Here is a 23,560-nt window from a genome sequence, read left to right on the forward strand (position 1 = left end):
CTCGCGTTCCAGTGAGGGGAGGTGGGAGAATTTAAGGAGAGGAGACAGTGGCAGATGTGAAAGAGAGACAAAGCTATGTGTGTGTTAAATGTTCGGTTGAAAAGCCTATTGTGTTTGAGTGTATTTATGTAGATGCTGAAAAGCGTAATGTAGTGTGAAGCAGTGTGTTATGATGTGCGACTGAAAAGAGCAACAATAAATATCTACGTGTTTTTGCCAAGCAGATCCCAGATTCCTCCTTTTCTGAATTGTTATAGGATAATTTTAAACAACCCAAAACTATATTGAAAGGAAATATTGACAAGGAAAGTCCGACTCAGCCCCTTTTGGTCTTGGACTCGACTCGATTGTTTAAAGACTCAGACTTGAGTCGGACTCGAGTAAGGTGGACTCGAACTCAACACTAGTGACAGGAGAGGTTGCATGCAGAAGTCTTAATGGAAAATGACAACAAATGGAATTTTTTTCATTGGTGAGCTCTAACAACCGTACAATTCCTCCTCCCCTTGCCCTGCGCCAAAAGCCGAGCTGTGTAATCCAATCTGACAGACATTCCTGCGGCATAATGTGCCCCCGAAACTTAAAGACACAAAGCAAACCCTCAGAGAGACCCCCTGTCCTTGCAATTACTATAGATGCCCAACAGTTACCCACGCTAGGATATAGCATTAAATAATGGGCTTCTCTGAAGATTATGCAATTATAATGAAACTATAGCAGATTACTCTTCCTCTAAAGGGCCAGTGCAGTTGAAGACAAGTAAGCTCTTCATTTTAGAACTGAGAAAAGAGTGCACAAAAAATGGTCTTAAACCTTAGGGTTGATGTCTTTAAAAACTTTGGGAGTATTCATCATGTGTTCAGTGAATACTATCTAGTTCTGTTGAAAGAATGGGGAAACAAATCATATGGCCTCAGGCTACAGAGCTAAAACTGTGACAGTTATGGATTTTCAAAGGAAAACAAAGCAAGCAAAGGAAAATCTCCAGTGCTCGCAGGAGTGAACTCCACATTAAATGCTTTAAAATCCTGAAGTGAATGCCAGTCTTTTCAAAATATGTTCTATGAGTAAAACAATAAATAAACTTGATCAAGAGAATCCTATAAAAGGACTACATATGTAGCATCACTTTAATGGACAATAATCAAACTCTTGCTAGACACTGTTTATTGAATATGCCAAATAAATGAATTACAGATCTGTTTTATGTGAGGAACTGTGCAAAACATTTCCATAAAATTAATTCTGAAAATGCCAAATTTAGGAAGGCTAATGCTTAAAATAAATATAAAACTCTGTCAATGAGACGAGACAAAATACAAACATATTCATGATACATTATCAGAAAACTTAGGAATCAGGAATAATACACCCAAAATTTCAATTCAATTAATTTACACACCATTTGCAAGCCCTTCATTGCAAACCCGTATGACTTCGTTTCTTCCATGGAAAACAAAGGTCACGTTCACACTAATCATTTTTGTTTGAAAACTCAGGTTTCCATGTCCGAACGTCATCGTTTTCCAAAGTATGCGTGAATGGAGAGAGTTTTCAAAACTCTCTGTTTTCAAAGGAGGAAAACGGGATTCAAGTGTGGACGAGAATCGTAAAATTATTGCATTTTCAAATAAACGAAAAAGTGTGGGTGTGGCCAAAATGTGATATCCTGAAGAATGTACTGATTTGCGTCCTTTTTGAAGCTTGAAAGCTCCAGTCCTCATTCTTTACAATTGCATGGAAAAAAGCAACCATTTTTTCTAAGTACCTTATGTTTGGATATTTTTTTTTACACTTATTACAAATATATACAAATTTTAAACAAGGCAAAAATACTGATTTGGTATGAGATTTTTGCAGGGCAAACCTCATCCATAAAACAGTAAGATTTCTGTTAATCAAAGGGGTGTATTTCTGGCAATCAAAATGAAAGGTCCTCAGAGAAGTCATTTCAAATTATTCTGTCAGAATCAACCCTACGCAGGGCCTCCAAACATGTCATTTAGCGTTTATATGTGGGAGGAATGCTATGTGCTACTGAAAGCAGCACTGGTTTGAAGTTAACGGTATTTAGGTTGGCTTCTAGCTCCTATTAATATTCAAGAGAAAGTAGCTTTTGAGGTCAACAAATTCCAGCCCCCTGATTCCTCCAATGTTGCAGTTATATGTTTGTGTCTTTGGTTTCACGCGTAGTGCATAATTTAGACTGTATTGAACTTCGCAACAAATAAACTGCTTCTCAGAAGTTCTTTTAACAAATCTTTAAAACATGCAATTACTATTATCTATGGAATTCACATTTGAGGGTCTGTCCTGTTCTTTTCCTTCGATAAAAGTGTTTCTCCTGTCTGTCATTCATGCTCAAAACATCTCATTGATTTTTTTTTTGGTACATTTTGACCCCAGTCTCATAGGCTTTGTTCCAGCTGCAGATAAAACCAATTTGTACAATTCGTTTTTCCAAATATGATCTTTGGAACTGACTGTTTGTCTTGAATCTTTCAAATGCATCTTGAGACACCTGCATTCTGTTCGTTTAGTTGCACTGCATTAACATTTTCCTTTTTTTTAGCACAAGAACACTTTCGGTCTGAACTGGACATTTTTCACTCATGTCCAACTTGTGTTAGTCATTACAACCAGGGTTAATATTTTTTTCAAATTTAATTTAGTTTTAATTTCTATGTCATTATCAATTTGTCCTTTTAATTTAGTTTAGGATTATCTACAATTATCCCTATATAAAGAAATAATAGTCTACTCTGAGATTTCATTTTGAGTCTCTATCTCCCGACTGGTTTGGGAAAATACATACAAATGAATCAACATAGTAGTAATTAGCACTTGCTGATAAATTACATCTCACGATTTGACTGCAAATGTTACATCCAAAAACATTGGAAAAGCCCATGGCTAATATCAGTATCATTTAACACAGACATGATTGTCTAGTTAATTTGCAGAAAATGGCCCAATGTGGGGCAATTTTGCGTTCTGCTTGTGCACCTAAAACCCTGATACGCCCATGTGCATCTCAAAGCTGCTGACACAGAAGATAAAAAAAATATTTGTTAGAACAGCAGCCACATTATTCTGCAATCATTATGAAATCTTTAAAAACCATGTCCTTTATACTTGTCCTTAAAAAGTGACAGAGATAGGCTAAAAACAATATGTGCATAAGTAACCCAGTGGTAACTTGCTGATTCCCGGGGGTAAAAATAATAATTATAATAATAATAAAAAAACTTTAAAATAAAAAGTCATACCCAACTAAATTCAATTCATTACATGAAGATTAGCTTCATACACAAACTCTGCCATTGAGTAATACCCTACATTTTATAGTCTATACAGTAATTAAATTATAAACAAAACATTTCTCAGTCCAAAATATCCTAATGTTGTATTGTGCATGGTTGAATGTTGTGAATGGTGGACAAATGCTGTAAAATAACTTATTTTAAGCAGCTTGTCAATGCTTTGAATATAGTAAATAAATAATACATTGGTGCTGTTTATCTGTTTAGAGTTGCTGTCTGCTTTAGCTATAACAATATTTTTGGAACAAAAAAGTTACACAGTTAATTCATCAAGCTATTATGGACCACTTTAAGATGATAACACTGTGTGAACCACAATAGAGTTTACAGAAGCCTACATTTGTAGATAAATTACACCTAAAAATACTTAATAGTCCAATATTAATACAATTTTTATAATTTTTTTATTTCGATATGTTGTTTTTAGTAAACTGTGAGAGACATGATGTGGGTGACTTGACTCAATGAAGTTCCTTATTTGAAGTTCTTTACCATGATGAAACCACGAGGCAAGCACTATCTTGGCTCCACAAATGTCACGTCTGATTTTAACAGTTGTCAGGTCCCGTGCCATGTGAAACTGCCTTGTTTCGTTTTATTACATTGGCTACATACCTTGTCTTTATGTTTTCGTCGTGCCAGTTTCCTTGATAATCGATGTTATACAGTAGTCTCCGTAGTAACTTTCAAGCGTATTGGTTGACTGACGAGTGTGGCTGTGCGTGTGTATGTTTGATTAACACGGTGAAACAACCTCTGGCTACATCTTTGAGATCAGGGGGTTCTAAAGCTGCATGCAGACAGAAATTTGTTAATTTATTTCTGTTTTGTTATTTATTAATTTTTTTTCATTGCGACACAAATGCCATGGACTCGGCTGGACTAGGAAAAAAAATCCCAAAGGATCGAGTCCGAGTCACAGAGTAAAAATGCATCCAAGTCCATGACAAGTCCAAGTACATTCAAATTGGACTTGTGACTCGAACTCGAGTCCGAGTTCGAACTCGAGTGCCTCAACTCTAGAGAGAACATAAGCGACAGTGACATTCATGAATATACAGTGTCCTAAACCAACTAGTTCACTCATTTACTATTCACAACATAAATATCACACAGTTTATATCACAAAACAAAAAAATTACTGTCATGTCCTGAGTGATGAAAAACCGGTCTGAAATCCGATCTGACTGTTCAGACTGACTGCAAAATCATCAAACCTCATATGGATAGAGTTTGGATCTGATTATTAAAAATCTGATTTTTGTTTTACTGTTTTTGCAGACTACAAACAACAAAATGGATTTGATTTGGATAAGCAAAAAAAAAAAAAAAAAACAGATTTTTGCATTCTGTCTGAACAAAGCCTTAGGGTTTTATATTCAGTGCTTTAATATTTCAGTTGCCATCAAGTTGAAAAAGTTTTAGTTGTTAACTTTCTCTTTGATCCAATAATATTTCATTGCATTTGTCCTCACAGTCAAGGTGATCACTTCAACAAAGGTCTAATCTTTCTGATCACTCAATAAAAGTGAGCCGTCTGTCATATTTGGCCCCAAATGTCTCATTTTAATTATTTCTTTAATTACTTCCCCTCACAGATTATACGTCTCCCATTCAAGGGAAAAATCATTCCATTCACCAGCAATTGGATGAGAGTCATACTTGCCCTTGGCAACTAAAGATGACGTTACTATGGAAACCACTTGTGCTGCTATCAATCACTGGCTGCCTAGCAGGTAAATTATTGTACTGCTGATTTTATTCAAACTGAATGTCTTTCTCATTTTGTTTTTTATTTTGGACTGAATGTGTAAATATTATGTGGACTGTCATGTTTACAGTGACTGAATAGAGAACATTGAATTAGGATCTTAAGCCTTGAATTCATTCAAGTCCTCTGAGTGTGTTTATGATAAGTTGATCCAGTTGTCAAGGAGAATATGCTGTTATTTTTGAAGATCACTGAACTTAATGGTCTTATATGCAGAAAACAAATGATATATGAAATTACTCTGACGTCACACCACAGCCAACCATGCTTCCAGGTTCTTTTGAGCAGCAGATTTCAATGGTGGAAATGAACAGCGTTGCAATTTTAAGAATTTTAAAAGCATTATATATTATAATAATGTTTGTTAATGTTAATAAAAGGCATTTTAAAGGGATTTCTATGGTTTATAGTGAATATATATATACATATATATAGGCCTACCTGAGCATTGTTTCTGACCATGTCCATCCCTTTATGGCCACCATGTACCCATCCTCTGATGGCTACTTCCAGCAGGATAATACACCATGTCACAAAGCTTGAATCATTTCAAATTGGTTTCTTGAACATGACAATGAGTTCACTGTACTAAAATGACCCCCACAGTCACCAGATCTCAACCCAATAGAGCATCTTTGGGATGTGGTGGAATGGGAGCTTCGTGCCCTGGATGTGCATCCCACAAATCTCCATCAACTGCAGGATGCTATCCTATCAATATCTAAAGAATGCTTTCAGCACCTTGTTGAATCAATGCCATGTAGAATTAAGGCAGTTCTGAAGGCGAAAGGGGGTCAAACACAGTATTAGTATGGTGTTCCTAATAATCCTTTAGGTGAGTGTGTATATATATATATATATATATAAATATATATATACATTGAGTGATAAATGTGTAATTTGAGGTGGTGGTTAAGGTAAGCATCGCTATTCTTACTTCTCAAACTTTGGGTTAGAGATTGAAAAAAAAAAAAAAAAAACTTACACTAAATATTAATCTTCGGTAAATAACTTATCCCACACAATTTGTTCTAAAGATGATACCTCAAATCTTATAGCTTATTGAGGAGAGGTGTGCTGTTACTTTTCTAAATGATTAGCAGAAAACCATAGAGGCTTGGGCCAGAAAACAACCACCTAACAATCATCCAGAACACCCTAACAACCACCTAGCAACATCTCACATTTATATTGGGGCAAAATGCCACTTGTGTTTTACAAATAAATTTAATAATTAAATATTTGTTGGTCAAAACAATAGCCTGATCCCTATTCTGCCCTATCTAGTCACCTTATTCAGCCCCGCCCCTTTTATGCACTCTGCTCTTCCAAATTTTGTCATCTAACTTCCTGTTTGTATTGAAGCTACTGAGAAGAGTCGATCAAAATGGATTACGTGTGGGAGCACAGAAAGTATTTTTCAACAAGAGTTGATGGTGTGAGCCTACAGCATCCCTTTACGACATGAAAATGCTAGTGAGGTGTTTTTTCCATAGTACAAGTGTTTAATTGTTCTACAGTAGTTCTGCTTAATTTTTAGGTTACAACTTGTTAAATATTTGTGTTCAAATGTGTAGTTTCCAACAGTGACAGCTCATATTATTGCACATGCAAGTTCAACGTAAAAGAAAACTACAATTGTACTTTTTTTAATTAATTTGTCACCCTGCATTTTCTAGAGGCTTAAATGTGATTAAAATAGTTGTAAACATAATATAAAATATAACATACATGTTCACATGTGTATGTGTGTGTCTCCCCATCCCGGTTTAATGCTCAAAAAGTCTGCTCACCAGAACTATAACGTGATGGGAGTATGACACTAGAAGATGGTCAGTGGTGTTGTACAGAGATATTTTTAATGACTTTGTGTTGTCTCTTGAAGTTTCATGAGCACAGAGGCATATCAGTTAGTCCACAGCGTGAAGGTAGGATCTTGTGTATTTATGAACGAAGTATTCTTGTTTTAAAATCTCCCTGCTCTGCTTCCAGTTGTTATGACATTCCCTGAACAATTTAAAATACTCATGATAGCTTTTGACAACTCCATATCTTGTAAATCCACTTCACTAGCTAATTAAACTTTGACATCAACACCATAGATATCTATATAGAGCCATTTAATAATATAGTAAATGTATCGCAATATGAATTACCTCTCACTTATAATTTTGCATCTCTTTATCCAGTCGTCATTTATACATTTACATTTGGGCTGCCCAAAGGTTTCAGTGAGATTGTGGCCCAGTACTTCTGTTTGTCAAAGATTATTATCAGGATCCTTGGGAAAGAGGCATGTCTGTTTCTCACCAGAAGCCAATACCACTCTGCACCAAACAGATTACATTTGAAACTCAGAGGCATCTTTTTTCATCAACATATTTTTGTTTCTTGGTGACAGAGTTCAGTATTTGTAGCAGAAGGTGTGATTAATGAGAGAGCAGATGCTTTTGTTTGGAGAAATATAGACTAAATCGTTTTCTCATCAATTTGAATTCATAAAACTGAAACAAAGAACAATTACAACCAGTACATGCATCAAATCCCTATTATATCACCGACAACTGCAGTTATGGTGTGTAATTTCAGATATAATACGCACAACCATTCTACTGCTGATATTTCAGTAGTGGTATGGTGTTTCATCTTGTTTGCAGAATTTCCTAGCTGTCTTGTAAATATGGCTGCTGGGTGTATCCCTGTAATGTTAATTAATACAGGGAAATTAATGGCTGCAAGTCACTGGCATCTATTTAGATACAGTATATTTCATAATCTTATGACAATTGGGGCAAGATGTCTCCTGAAGCACACTTCTAGAAATATGAAGTGTAAGCAGTTGTGCTATAGTGTGTGAATAATGGTACTTACTGTACTATATTTGGGAATTCAGATTTTTGCTGTGAAAATGAAAAGGGCTCCTGTTTTTGACGGGACAGGAATGCATAATCAACATCACTTTGTTCATTCTTGAAGAAAAATCCTTCGTAAAATTTCCACTGCCATCAGCTCGTAATTAGTGTGTGATGCCTCTTTCATGCCCCGACCAGCTTCAATAAATGTTATTTCCCCCTTGTGGTCTCCCAAAGCTATTACGTCAGACTACATTGAATGGAATGCAACTGGCAGTGAATTGAATGTGCACAAATTATTCTTCTATTTTAAATGTTGCCCCAAAAAAACTTTGATTCCTCAAAAATGTATCGATAAAAGTGTAGATCAATAATCAATATATTGATGTTTTGACATCCCTACAATTTTGATGTCATAAAATAGCTTTGTGTGAGTAACAGAGAAATAAAGGTGTGTATGAACTGATAATCTGCCATTTTACTTATGATTTGTGTGAAATTGAATAAAATTCTTTGTTTGTTGTAGCACCTCTTGTATACTGTATGTTTTACCAGGAAACTGCTGCAATACATAGAACGAGCCATGTATAAGTCATTTTGCAAAAATGTTGGAATAGTAAATTATTCTATGATTCAAGGTTGGTCCAGATTGTAAAGAATTGTATTTACTATTTTTACTACATGGTATTGAAGAATAGTTGGTCTCTTTCTCAGTATCATCAGCTCGAACAGAAGACACAAAGTTTCTTGGTCCAAGTTGGACAACTGAACCTGAAGACCTGATACTGCCCATCCATTCCACCGAACAAGAGGCTGTATTATCCTGTGAGGCATCTGGGATTCCTTCCCCTCAGTACAGGTAGGAACAAGTCTGATCTAGAGCTCTCTGTGAGCAATTTAGGCTCCCATTCATTGCTTCTACAAACCTTTTAAGCATTTGGTTTTGGTAAATCGGCAGCTTTTCCCAGTAAGAATCAACTTGAAAACGAATTATACTGATTGATATTGATTCTTAAAGGTGAGAGGTAATTGATTTGTCCCTCTAGTTTATCGTTGCATGAAATCCAGTAAAGCAGTGTATTGTTAGTCACCTATTCCAGTGGCATCCTACAGTGTCCCATTTTCCATTTGCTTTCCACGGATTCTCATGTATCAACAATTTTAAGTGTGCATCAACTGCTCAGCTAAAGAGTGATTTAAAAAAAAATGACAACTGCAACCTTTTAGCATTTGTACCTTGATAGTTTGTCCCCAAAAATAAAACTATTTTGTCAATTACTCACCCTCGTGTTTTTCTGGACCTGTATGACTTTCTTCTGTGGAGCACAAAAGGAAATGTTAGGCAGAATATTAGCCACCAAGTGGTGAAGTCACCATACTCTTTCAATGTATGAAAAAAGATGCAAGGTCAGTGAATGGTGACTGAGGCTAAAATTCTGCCTAACATCTTTTGTGTTCCACAAAAGAAAATAGGGCTGCAACTAATGATTATTGTGATAAACATTTAATCTTTGATTATTTCTCAGATTAATCGGTTATTTAATGTAATTTATTAAAATAGGATTTTTCTAAAAAACTGATATGATAACGGTAAGGATTTGGTTTGATTTACGTTACTGAATTCATGATTCTATACTCTCACAAAACTTTGAACAAAGCCTGAATTATGAAAAGTTAAGTTTGAATTTATTATTATTAGTACATTTAGGACATATGCGAAACAGTTCCTTTACATGTATAACTGAACAAAACGTGCTCATCATTAAAGAGTAAAATGATCCATAGGACATGGAGTGGACAAAAAAAAAAAATCATCCCAGCAGAGGGCAATAATGACAAGAGAACAGAATTATATATTTTTTTCTCCCTAATCTGGAATGCCCATTTCCCAATGCGCTCTAAATTATCGTGGTGGCATAGTGACTCGCCTCAATCCGGGTGGCGGAGGACGAATCTCAGTTGCCTCCGCGTCAATCCGCGCATCTTATCACTTGGCTTGTTGAGCACGCAGCCGCAGAGACATAGCGCGTGTGTAATTGCTGTAATTGCTCCACATTAAACTGTATGCTTATTATTATCTTCTTTAAAGTGTTTATAAAGTGCGAGTGTTTTTCAAATGAGTTTCATAATGCAACGCATTTTCACTTAGCTGTGAAGTGATGTCACTGACGGGGCTTCTGCATGCTTACTGAAAATATCCAAATTAATTGATAATGAAATTCGTTGTCGATGATTTCCATTATCGATTTTTAGCGATTAGCTGTTTCAGCCCTAAAAGAAAGTAAGTCATACCAGTTTGGGTTTGGTGAGGGTGAGTAAATTCTTCAGCATTTACATTTAGAACTATCCCTATGAGGAGATTTGATTCATTACTTCTATGGTGTGTACACATCTCAGCAAGAGCTTTAGGAATTAGCAGGCCAAATGTATCTTTTTGAGAGGGTAATAATGTACACTGCTGTAAAGTAGGAAATTGGTTTTGAAAATGGGAGGGGTCGAAATGACTTAATTTGTGCTTGAGATTCTAAGATACTGTCCTGCTTATTCCCTAGTGAGGGTTCTGCTCTGAAAATAGCAGCATGCTCCAGCTCTGTGGTATATTGTGTTTCGTAGCTTGGGTCAGCATCATGTAAATGCTCAAGCAAGCACAAGGGAGGGAAGCAATAACCTTGTGAGTGACATTCTATTAAAATGCTTACATTTCCCTTTAGTGTTTCTTTGTCGAAACACAGAACTAGTTTTACAGCAGGGGAGTGTCACTGTTTAAGAAAAAAGGTGAAATGGTTATTCAAGTGGTGATACTATCTTTACTTTTGCACAAACAAAAGTGATAGTCTTCAAGGTTGAATAAGTTCAGCCATGCTTTTGATTTATTTATGCAGACTGTAAGTATAGTCTGGTGGAGGAGAGCAAAGATGCTTATGCATATATTTAGCAACATGTAAAATGGCCATTTTCAGCTTTGTCACATCGAGATACACTGCAGTCTCTTAATTCTCTTATTGCTTTCTCATAGATATTGGGTAAGCCTATATTTGGTTTTGGATTGTCATATTCCTTAGTCAGCTGGCTTTGATTGCTTTTAAAGCAATAGTTCACTAAATTATGCCATTTACTCTACTTCACATCATTCCAAATAACCCTGTATACTGTTATTTTCTCATGAAAAATGTTTCAAGAATTTTTATGCAGCTCTTGCCAAATTATAACAATTCTTAGTGGCCATGGCTGTCAACAATTTCTTTAACCATTTTCTTTTTTGGAGTGTGAAAAGAGTGTAAAACAGGGACCAAATGTGTATTGACTTGCTTTGAAGATCACCTTGATTTGATCTGCTTTTGAGGATTCTGGGGGCATTTTCTCTTTATGTGTTTGACAAGACCTTAAGTCATCATTCAATGCACTTTACAACAATACATCCAGACACTTTGATAAGATCACAGTGACAGCTTGTCCTTGTCTTGTATCTGAACTTTTCAAGAGGCGTCTACCCCACTGTAAAAATCACTTTAAGATAAAAATGTTAAATAAAAAGGCCACACAATGAATTAAAATTTAAAACAGATAAAGATCACAACCACTCCAGAAGTCACGAGTTCGAATCCAGGGCATGCTCAGTGACTCTAGCCAGGTCTCCTAAGCAACCAAATTGGCCCAGTTGCTAGGGAGGGTAGAGTCACATGGGGTAACCTCCTCGTGGTCGCTATAATGTGTGGTTCTTGCTCTCGGTGGGGCGCATGGTGAGTTATGCGTGGATGCCATGGAGAATACTGTGGGCAATAAACGTGAACTTAACAACATGAAATGTTGCATGAATCTCTCTAATATACACCTATCAGCTGCAATATTAAAACCACCTGCCTAATATTGTGTAGGTCCCCCTCGTCCCACCAAAATATTCTGAGATTATATTCTTCTCACCACAATTGTACAGAGTGGTTATCTGAGTTACTGTAGACTTTGTCAGCTCAAACCAGTCTGGCAATTCTACATTGACCTCTCTCATCAACAAGGCAATTCTGTTCACAGAACTGCCACACACTGGATGTTTTTTGTTTTTGGCACCATGAGTTACTGTAGTTACTACTTTTGTTTTTGGCACCATTCTGAATAAATTCTAGAGACTTCTGTGCTTGAAAATCCCAGTAGATCAGCAGTTACAGAAATAGTTAAACCAGCCCATCTGACACCAACAATCATGCCACAGTCCAAATCAGTGAGATCACATTTGTTCCCCATTCTGATGGTTGATGTGAACATTAACTGAAGCTCCTGACCCGTATCTGAATGATTTTATGCACTGTACTATTGCCACACAATTGGCTGATTTGAAAATTGCATGGATGAATGTTAGTTTTTTAGCGTAATATGAGGTAAAGTAAACAATTTATGATACCAGTGTTGTCAGATTTTACTGCTGATTTGAAATATGTCCTATGACCGTAATCTTGACCAACCGTTTTGGTGATTTCAGTCTTTCCCCATTCAAGTAGATAGGAGCTGCACTGTCATGACTGGATATAGCCTCCTGAGAGCTTTCCAAACATGGCCGATGGTGGACTTACTTGCTAGAATGACTTTGGTTTCACTCACACACTCGTGCGGATCCAGCGAACAGCTATCTGTTGACAGTTTAAACAGCCTGGATCGCCTGCTTGAATTGTGACCACTGACCATCATGATTTGTGAATCAGAGGAACTTTTGATCCTGATCCTGAAGTTTTGATTCTGACTGATAGAATACACCCTTCAGAGGAAGATATTAGATGAGCACTCGATGGGAAGAAAATGCTAGATTTATTTGAGGTTTGTGAATTACATCTGTTTAAACGAGTTATCTGCCTATTTGCAAATGGTATATAATAGAAGTTTTATTTATATTTGCCTTTTTATCATTAGACAAGTTAGTTAAAAATTACAGGGAACTGTTGAGGAGAGAGATGCAGAATGGACAGCATTTTAACATTATAAGCTCAGCGTCTGCTGCAGCTCTGATATGTGGACTGTTTAAATGACACTGTGTTGCACAGGCCTATTCTTGTAGTAACACGATGGCATGAAACAACAAAACGAACCATGACTGGTTGTTTACATGTCTCAGTCTCTTCACATGCAAGCTGGCTATGGAAATTGGAAAAATGTATCGACCGATGGAGATAATTAAAAAATTCTGAATATAGACTGATTTATCGGCCTCAATGATATATCGGTCAACCACTTGTTCACATGCCAACACAGTATATCTTGGATGTACTAGCAGTAGCAATTCTTTGTACTTGCTCTGTAGCTGTAACAGTGTGGCAGTGTTCTAGTCTGCCAAGACCAAATCCTATCATCATGACAGACCCAAGTTCACATCTAAATCATTCAGAGGGTTGTAATGACTGAACTAACCGTTAACAGGGCTCCCTCGGTCATGGAAACCTGGAAATATTAGGGAACTTAAAATATTGTTTTCTATGCCTGGAAAAGTCATTGAAATTATTTAATTATTTAAAGTCAGGGAAAAGTTCAAATCTATATATTATTTAAAGTCATGGAGTAATAATTTTTCTTTGAAATGTTACATTGCCTCACTATTGCTCTTGGTAAGAGCTTGTGTAGAGTAGAACTTGCTTGCAAGTCATGGTGATGTCCGATTTGTGAGTTTTTTTTTTATTCTTAGAGTGTGCAGTGTTGGCAACAATTAGAGAACAAAGAACAATCGAGGCAGTTGCTGTTGACTGAAGGGTGGCCAATTCAACTGCAAAACAGTAAGAGGAGGAAGAGTCTCCAAAGAACATTCAGTTACTTTCTTTGTAAAGGGAGATTGTCAGTGTTCCAACAGAGTCTGGTGGTATTTCAGTGTCTGGAGGGGCTGGTGTGAACTTGGAGAACTTAACTTGCCAGGCTATTTTGCATCTCAGTTTCAGAAAACATCTCACAGTCAGAGCGCTTGGCTAGCTTATGCTTTTCTCTGTAAGGTTTTTTTAAGAAATATGGTATTTCTGTATTGTTTTACTATAATATGGTCAGGTTGTAAAAAAAAGGTCTAATACGGTTTTATGAGCCTTTAGTGGGTGAATCTCACAAAGACATGTTCAGATCATATTTCACCCCAGAATTTAAATTTTGTCCAATGAAAATTAGTCCTACTGTATATTAGGACCATTAAGACTTTTGCATTGTTACATTATTTTTATGAAAATTTAGCACAATTTCCCAACATTGCTGCAATGACCAATGGTGTCGATGCTCTGAAATGTCATTCACGATCACGCTCAGATAAAAAATAAACACTGAATGTGGTCTGAATAGTGCTGTCACACTATTGGCTAATTAGATAATTGTATGAATAAGTAGGTGTAAATCTCATGAATAAGTAGTTGTAAATTGCATGAATAAGTAGGTGTACAGGTGTTCCTATTATAATGCTCAGTGAGTGTATCTGTCAGCTTTGAGATTATCTATATGCAAGTAACACCTACAAGTACAGTTTTAAAAATGTACAGTACTTATCTTCTGGGAAAACAGACCAAAAATGTCAGCTCATCTTTCACCCAGGGGTGTATCCAAACTTTTGTCCAACAAAACACTGTCTAGAATGAGAATTAAAATAGCAAAAATATCAACACAGGATAAAAAACTGCACTTGTGGGGTCTTTTAAATCTTTGAACGAACCAAAATCATGAAATAGGAGCTCTTCAGATTTAGTTTTCCCAGCATACATGTTATCTGACTGGATATTCAACATGAGAATGTGATGATTTGAACCCTATCAGAGGCAAACGTAAGAGAGAGCTTGTTAAAATGCAGAGATTACACGGAGATAGTCAGAGGTGTGCTTGTGTCGGCTCTCATTATCTCTGCGCCGGTGTGATCTTTGTGAACGCAGGTTGCTTTCTCAGTACAGAGAATCTTTTTACAAACCACTGCAGAGCATTCTTTTGGAATGATAATTGGAGCTGACTGTTTTGTACGTCACACTTTTTCTTTTTGTCCAGTTTTCGCGTTACCAATGAGCGGGTGTAGGTTGTGACTGTGGTGATTATGATAATGTAGCCTGATGATATAACTGATATATATTATAATGTTAATGATAGTAAAGATGATGGCATTGATGATAATTATGATGATGCCGACATTGACAGTTATAATGGATCAAAACGATGATGAAAATAGTTTGGCTCGGGCAGTTTGCTGTGAGGAGGCAGCTTATTTGTCCATATAACATAAAACTCAAAGACCCTTAGGCCATAGATAGAAAACTACTGTATGCCCTAGGCCTTCTTATTATTATCTGGAAATACTGCAGCTCCCTGTCACTTCTAAGCATTTTTGATCCCTGTAAAGGAGTTCCTTGGAGACTGCATTGTTTGTAATTCTTCACTTCCCTTTGTAAATGATCATTCACACACCAATTACTAACCTACCACTGTGACGGTGACCAAGGCTGTGATGAAATGTGTAAGTGACGATGAAAGTGTGTGTTGGGGTATTTTGAATCTTTTAAAATTAATTAATTTATAATATATTAATTTATATTAATTAAATTAATAGGCTGAGACTAGGCTTTTTCGGTCCACTCTGCAGCTTATTTTGCCAAGAACTGCCTATTTAGACCAATTTTTCAGTTTTCCCTGTCCACATTACAACATGAAGGAACCTTGGAAGAGCCTTTTCGAAAAGCTCTTTTTTACTCGTTTTCAAATAAAAATATCTAAACATCCTTAAAGGTGCTATATGGAATATTTTTACTCTCCTAAATCATAAAATTACCATAATATGTCATTAGAGAATTAGGAAACATGCTAAGTTGAAATGCTGGCTTCTATGATAACAGTGCTACAGACAGTATATTCTACTTTGAAGTTTCCATTCCGGGCCAGAATTTCTGTTTATGTTTTGGCCTGTGTGAGCTCGCCCACTCACCAATAGTATTTCGAAACAACTTTGCAGGCAAACAACATTGCATGCTACAGCCATGGAAGCCAGCAAACAAACTGGATCAGAGATTACAGATTCCACCCAACCTAAAAAGCCTCGCCATCCGTCTAAAACCACCATGACCAGAGGCGTAGTAAAACAAGGATAAGTATTGGAGATGCCTTTTGAAGAAAGGGCATTGAAAAGGGCATCAAATAATTTATTTATATATATATTTGCATTGAAAAGTTTTCCCAGACTTCATTAAGTTCTCTGAACAAGCAATCTCTGAACAAGTCTTAATATCTTAAACAATTTTGCATCTCATGTATAGAAGTTTTTACTGGAAAGCAAGAAAAATTGACTAAAATTACCTAAAAAAGTATCTAGAAGATTTCATCCCACGTACACAATAAATATTTTATTCAACTAACATGACAAATCCAGTGATGAATTGTTCCTCAAAAGAACTTAATGTCTCAACCTTGAACCTTGTAAACACAACTTTATTTCAAAGCGGACTGGTGTACCCTGACTCCCAGAAGTTGCTTAAAGCCAGCCAATCAGATTAGAACTGGTGATTTCAGCCAGGTTTTACCATTATTGCAATATGACGGTCAGTAAATGGACCTGGTTCGTGGACCTGCCGTCTCAGGCTGAGACTAGAGTACCCTTGACCAACAAAGATGTACCAGCCATGCTATCAATTTGTCCTCTCGCACACATCAAGAGAAATGAAAATGTCAGTCAGATATTGGTTTACGTTATTATGTGTAGCCTATCTGTACCAACACTGATGACATTTGGTCCTTTCTAAATAATGTCCAGACTATTTCATTCATTGTTACATAAATGGGTCCCAGCTGTAGGATCCAAGAGTGACATTGATTTATAACATTCTTGAAAGTGTATTATACTAACTAGATTAGTTTGAAATTATAATATATTATGCTACTATTTTGTGAGAACACAAATATTGTCTGTATTTACAACAAACAGTCTCGCAGTAATCAAATGTGTAAGGTCGGGGGCCAGATGCCACAGTAAATGATATCAAATACAGTGGCTATGATATTAGACTCACAAATGATGACTAAAGAAGTCACATTAACTCTGCCACACTGAGATCAATTAATAATGCAACAGAAATGGGCTTTGGAGAGCTGCAGTAGATCTAGGCTTTGTTGTCTGTCAGAGCTGGGGATAGACTGGAATCTATAGTCACTTTTTTAAAGAGCGCTGTCAGCCCACCTCATTAGTTTTTCACATTAGCGGAATAATGTAGATTGTGCCAACACGTTTGTCCTATTGTTGCTTTCATTTCATTCAGGTTTTCTGCTAAGATTTTACAATTGATGCTTTTTGACCGGTTACATAACTTAGTTTGTATGTATACATTTTATGATTTCACTTTAAAGCATAGATTGCCCAAAAATGAAAATTCTGTCATTATTTTCTTCCATGGAAAAACAAATGGAGATGTTGCAGAAAAATAGCCTCAGGCATCATTCACTTTTATCAAATGGGAAAAAAAAAGATGCAATGAAAGTGAAACTCTGTGCATACTGCCTAACTGGAGACTTTTAAAGATCCTTTAGCAATCCTTTTGGGTTATTAGACATTGTTGAATAAATCTTCAGAAATCACATTGTTTTTGTTAATCAACCCAATTCCCTGCTGAAAAGACCAGCATTGCTGGTCACCTGCTTTATGTTGTGTTTTGTGTGCTGGCCAACCCCATGGGATGCTGGTGCACGTTGGGGGCAGTGGTGGCTCAGTGGTTGAGGCTCAGGGTTACTGACCAGAAGGTCAGGGGTTCAAGCCCCAGCACCACCAAGGTGCCACTGTTGGGCCCTTGAGCAAGGCCCTTAACTCCAGGTTGTTCCGGAGGGATTGTCCCTGTAATAAGTGCACTGTAAGTTGCTTTGGATAAAAGCGTCTGCCAAATGCATAAATGTAAATGGTGCACTGGTGTCTGTGCCAAGCTTAAAAACCATGTTTACTAGCTTAATCAGAAAGACCATGCTTGTCAGCCAGCTTCACCAGCTAGGTTTGGCTGTGAAAATATGGCAATGCTGGTCCTCCAGCTAGAGCAGCACCAAACCAGCACTAAAAACCAGTCGTGAGAATTGCATGCTGGTTAAGCTGGACTTTTTAGCAGGGTTTCTGTGACCCGTTTGCTTCAGTTTGCTTTTTTTCATTAGAATCAAGAAAATTCTAATTTTATGAATGTAAGTAAAGCCAGCCGACTCTTTAAACCAGTGGTTCTCAACCTTTTTTTGATGAAAGTCCCCCTAATTCATTCCCTTAATATCTGTGTTATTTGCTTAATTTTCTCAATGCAACTTCGATGTATTGCATAGTTTTAACGTTTTATTAATTAATTAAGCAGGCTTACTGCTGTGAATGTAAGACCAAACCTTGCGTTTCTTGAATTCAAGCAGATGGAGGGCTATATCTGGGGCCTATAAAATGAAAATGCAAAGACATAAACTAAAAATAAAAGTGATATTGTTAATATATTTTACCTTTGCCTTTTTTTAAATGTTTATTTATTCGTTAATTATATATTTTTATAGTTTTAACAATGATATTTGTAACAAGACCATAGTAAAAACATGGAAGCATGGATCTTCTTCACTACCATGGTAAGATGTACCATGATTTCTATAAAACAAACTATGGAATTTTTGAAATTATAAACAGTAGACCTACTTTAAACACACGTAAACACAATAAATACAAAATATAAATATTTATAAGTTGTAACAAAAATTTAATGTAGCCTATGACAAATTTAATAGAGCTGAAGTAGTGATATGATCATATTTATTATCAATCTATTTCAATCTAGTACAGTTATTGTTACAATAGTAAATTCAAAGGCGATGATGTGGAATTCTGTGCCATCCCATATAATTGAGAACCACTCCAAGTCTAGATAAACATTTTAATGCAAAGAGGAACTTGACAATAGATTTGATTATTTTGACTGATAAACACCCCCATTTGTAACCTAATGCCCCCCACTCTACTAATTTGCCCTCAGCGCCCCCTGGCATCCTTTGAATGCCCCTGTTGAGAACCCTTGCTTTAAACAATCAGATATGAACACTTTTGCTTCTTGCATCAGTTATTAGTCAAACTGTACTGCTGAAGGACAAAGAATGAAAACAAATGTGAGCAACAAGCTTCGTTTTGTTACTGAATCTGGCTGTATAATGAAGCTGGCTGAATCTGATCGATGCATGTGATGAATGTTGGTGAGTTAGCTTCTCTGGAGACCACAGTCCTGATTGTGTTTGTGTCTCTCCAGATGGTCTCTAAACGGAACGCTCATTGATCTTCGTGGTGACGAGAGGCGTCGCCTGTCTGGAGGTAACCTGATCATTACCGACCTGGATCGGGACCAAGACAGTGGTGTCTACCAGTGTACAGCCTCCAACACCCGGGGAACCATCCTCAGCCAAAGAGCCACGCTACAATTTGCTTGTAAGTTGAAAAGTGCTTGTAAATTTTTTGGAAGATAAAGCTAAAGTGGGTAATATCTGCACCACTCACACAAGCAAACGGAATTGCAAAAATAATAATAATGGTTTTTAAACAAATTTTCTCCTTCTGTCTTTGATTGGTCAGTCAAACAGATTGTCCCACACAAAACTTACACCATTGGTTTAGTCAACGTTTTTTATTAGTAGCTCAGCACCACAGTGTTACAATTTTTGGGGGAATCAGCCAGTAATTGGCTGACTTTGCAGATATCTCTGTATAATAAACTGGGAGGGGGAAAATATTTTAACATGGGAAAAATGACACACTTCAGATTTAAATATTTTTTTCCGTTACCAGCTTAACTTTAAATAAGCCATTTGTATGTTGACTTCTCGGAAGAGTGTGAACACAGTGACTCTTTCAAAACATTGTTCTTGTTTGTTTAAGCAACTCAACATTACATTAGCTCAAACAATGTTGTGATTTGGGGGTGACACCATTTCTTCTTTGGCAAATTGGCAAATGGAGGAAGTATTTGTGAAAGCTGTTTGGGAACAACTAATATATTTGCAATTCCATTTTTGCCATTTTTTTACACATTTAAAATGTGTTATTTCTGTGCCACTAGCTTCACTAAATGGAATTGCAAAAAAATAGTGCTTGTCTTTAAACAGTTTTTCTGATCACTCCCCTCATCTGCCATTTGACAATCAAATATTCTGATAGCACCATAGAGCCACATTGTTCACAATTTTCAGAGAAATAAACCTACAACTAGTTTTGACTGAATGTTAAAGGGGTCATGACATACTCTTTTTTTTATCTTTTTATTATATTCCCTGAGGTCTTACTAAATTTTAGTATAGTTTATTTTTTAATTATTTTTTCACCAAAACAGTTATAATTTTCCACCCTGTCTCTGGCCCTTTGTCTGAAACACTCGGTTTTAAGCTGTCTGGCCATTTAAGACATCAATGTAAACGCCCACTGTTCTGATTGGCTAACATCGTGCAGCCCTTCTAATACAGCTATATTTGAAATGCAATCCGAAGAAAATGAACAAACTCCACACAACATTTCAGGGTTAACACATAACATACATCCAAAAAATTTCATCTGAATATATTAAACTGTTCACTCAAGCAGCACCATAAAATATTAAAGTTATTACCATAAATAAAATTGTTTACTTACGGATTTGCAGTCCAATAGTTTCTTTGCAAAGCTTGAATCTTATTGTGACTGTTATACAATCCATGATGTTGGGTGCTTCAACTTTATTCCTGAGAATATAGAAGCCCAATATATGGTGACTTTTCTTGACAAACTCTTTCTGAGTCTGTGCGACATAATAGGCCATAAGCTGAAGATCCACTGAGGGAGAGAGGTCCCCATCAATTCTGGACAGATTTATGAGATCATCCGATAAAGATCGGAAAGGCTTTCTTAGAAGAACCACGGCATTTTTTTGTTCCCAGAATTTGAGAATTCAACAAGAGAGAAACATGATCGATTGAATGTAATGCAAGGAACTCTTACATTAATGTTCCGCCTAGTGGCTGGAGTTTGTTTTGTGAAATAACACTTCTTCGGGAGAGGATGTGGATGAATCTGCACGTTCTTTGTGCTTATGCCTCCTATTGGATGGAGTTTGTTTTTTGGAATATTTTTTGCTAATCATTAGATTGATTGGGGCATGTGTTACACTCATGTCATTTCATGTGTGTGTGTGTGTGTGTGTGTGTGTGTGTTTTTTTTTTTGTATTTTCTGTTTTGTCTATTTGATTTACTACATGGAATCAATAAAATAAAAAAGTAATAAAAAATTGCACAAAGATGGATGCAAATGGTCCAGGATGCCTTCAAAACAGCACAACAGCATGACAACGCAGCTGAATGAAACACAATGGGGATCTCCAATTAAAAGTTATAACTTGACATTGCGTCTTTTAAAAGGGGCACAAGATGTATGATAACGGTCAAAGCCATTCGTCTAGTGCACGATTATGTGGAAAAACATTTAAATTCAGACAGGCATATGAAGGTGTCCTGTGTAAGTCCTACAGGCCCATCTCTCTCCCCTTCACCTGTGTGACTGACTGAGCATCAGTGGGTGTGGCCAAGGGTGTAATGACGGAAAAAAAGACATTGCATATGCAGATGTATTTAATCCATGTGACGTCACAAGTTCCATTAATTCCAAACGAGCCATTTTTGCAGCTTGGTTTAAATAAATGCTCTTTTTCTATAAAGAAGGAAGTTTTATTTTCTGAAACTTCTAGTTTGTTTTTAGAGTAAGATGACTTCTTTTATGTCAATAGAAAAAAGTATTAAAAAAACACACACTTTTAGTGTATATGTACATACATAAGTGCTATTGTAAAATAGCATTGATATTCAAATAGCATAGCCAAAGAAAGAGCAATCAAATAGGCTGTCATATGCAACAATTTCACAGGGTGAAGCACCATCCCAGTGACTTCAAACTCCATCAGTCATTCTCATTAGTCACCAGGCTGATGGCTTCAACAGTGTCTTTGTACGCCGAGTACAGACTCGCCATATTAATACCCATACTGTCTGTTTTACAAAGTAAACTGTCAAGTATGAAAAAAGCCATCTAGCTACCAGGCCACTGCACAGGTGATTTGAGATGTTGTCCTTGTACCTATGAAAAGAAATCATATGCTTAAATAATCTCAATAGGCTTGCTTGAGATGAAAACATGCCTGGCCATGGACTGCTTTTGTTTGACAGCAAAGACTCTCCATTCTCGTGCTGTCGAACTATTGATTCATCCACTGGAATACACAGTGCATCCCATGTTCCCCTTAGGAGACAGATTGCCACTATTTTTATGGGTGGGATATTTAATCTCACTTCAGGGGATTGGTTAACTAGGCCTGCTTGACATTTATTTCCTTATTGATCATTGGTTAGTCAATGGGGGAATTATGGTTCTCTTACGAGAGGTTCTCTCGTATTGCGTAAGCTAGCTTACGCTACGGGAAAGATTAATCTTTTCTGAGATATTGAAGCCAAAAAATTATCCTTAATTTTGTATCATTTGTCAACGCAGTGCAGCAACTGCAGACCTTGAGCGGGCTAGCTAGCGAGCTCATTGGTTGCTCTGCGGCAACTGCTGCAGCCTATAGACGAACTTGGGCGAACTCGCGTCCAATGAGAGGCATCCGCGCGCTTACTGCATCAAAGCTCGCCAAAATGGCCGTGGCTAGAGTGCATATAAGCGTAGTTCGTAGGCTGGAACCCTGATTTTCATCTCTTCAGCGAAGCTCTTCGCATCTCTGAACTGGAAGCCGCGTCGCTGTTCTAGGGGCATCTAGCAAGCTTGGACAGCGCTCGAAGAAGCCGGCCGTCTCCGCCATCTTCAGCCATCCTGCGAGCTACGCCATCCGGCGACGTATCCTTTTTTAGAGCAAGCTAGTTCTTAACGAACTTCACAAAAGAGTAACAAGCATCTTTTTTAAGATGCCTCGCACCACTTGTGCTTCATGCCGCGCCCCTCTCAGTGCCGGAGACCACCACATCATCTGCGCTCTCTGCCTGGGACTGGGGCATGCAGAGCTCGCCCTCGCTGAAGGCGGATGCGACCTCTGCGAGGAGCTTCTGATGTCGACCCTGCGGGCTCGACTCGGCGCTCAGAACCGGCGCCAGCGGCCTTCTGTTCCACCGCGCAGGAAAAAGCGCCGCTCCCAAAGGCTGCCAGAACCGGTGATAGAAGCGACTGCCTCGCCGGAGCCTCTCCCTCGAGCATCGCTCTCACCCTCCCTGCCCCCCCGGGACGCGCAGTTGCCGCCCGGCGGCCGCACTGCGGCCATCTCGGAGGACGAGGCGGAGGATAAGGGCTGTTCCATCATGGCTTCGGACAGCGAGGAGTGTTCAGGCTCCCACGCCTCCTCCTCGGCCCAGGAATCCAGCAGGACCCGCGCCGGAGTCGAAGGGGAACTATCACGCCTCCTCACACAGGCCGTCGACCACCTCGGGCTTGAGTGGTCACCGCCCCCTGAGCAGGCTCCCAACAGACTCGATGGCTGCTTTCTTCAGAGCCGTCGCCGCGCAACACCCGCGGCCCGGGCCGCTCCCTTCCTGCCGGAACGCCACACTGAGCTTGCAAAGTCGTGGAACGTGCCTTTCTCGGCCAGGATACGTTCCCACGTCTCCACCCCTCTCGCTTCGGTGGACGGCGCCACCGAGA

At 37.8% G+C, this 23,560-nt stretch overlaps 1 protein-coding gene across 1 annotated transcript in view; it reads left to right on the top strand.

The window, feature by feature from the left end:
* LOC127647026 (contactin-3-like) overlaps nt 1-23,560 on the top strand; it is a 93,740-nt gene that overhangs the window by 5,911 nt on the left and 64,269 nt on the right. The window contains exons 2-4 of the mRNA XM_052131079.1: nt 4,922-5,059; nt 8,661-8,805; nt 19,169-19,344. Of these exons, the coding sequence (XP_051987039.1) occupies nt 5,005-5,059; nt 8,661-8,805; nt 19,169-19,344 (376 nt within the window). The 5' untranslated portion in view covers nt 4,922-5,004. The remainder of the gene's footprint in view (nt 1-4,921; nt 5,060-8,660; nt 8,806-19,168; nt 19,345-23,560) is intronic.

This window comes from Xyrauchen texanus, chromosome 7 (assembly GCF_025860055.1).
Source record: "Xyrauchen texanus isolate HMW12.3.18 chromosome 7, RBS_HiC_50CHRs, whole genome shotgun sequence".
In the NCBI taxonomy this organism is placed as follows: Eukaryota; Metazoa; Chordata; class Actinopteri; order Cypriniformes; family Catostomidae; genus Xyrauchen; species Xyrauchen texanus.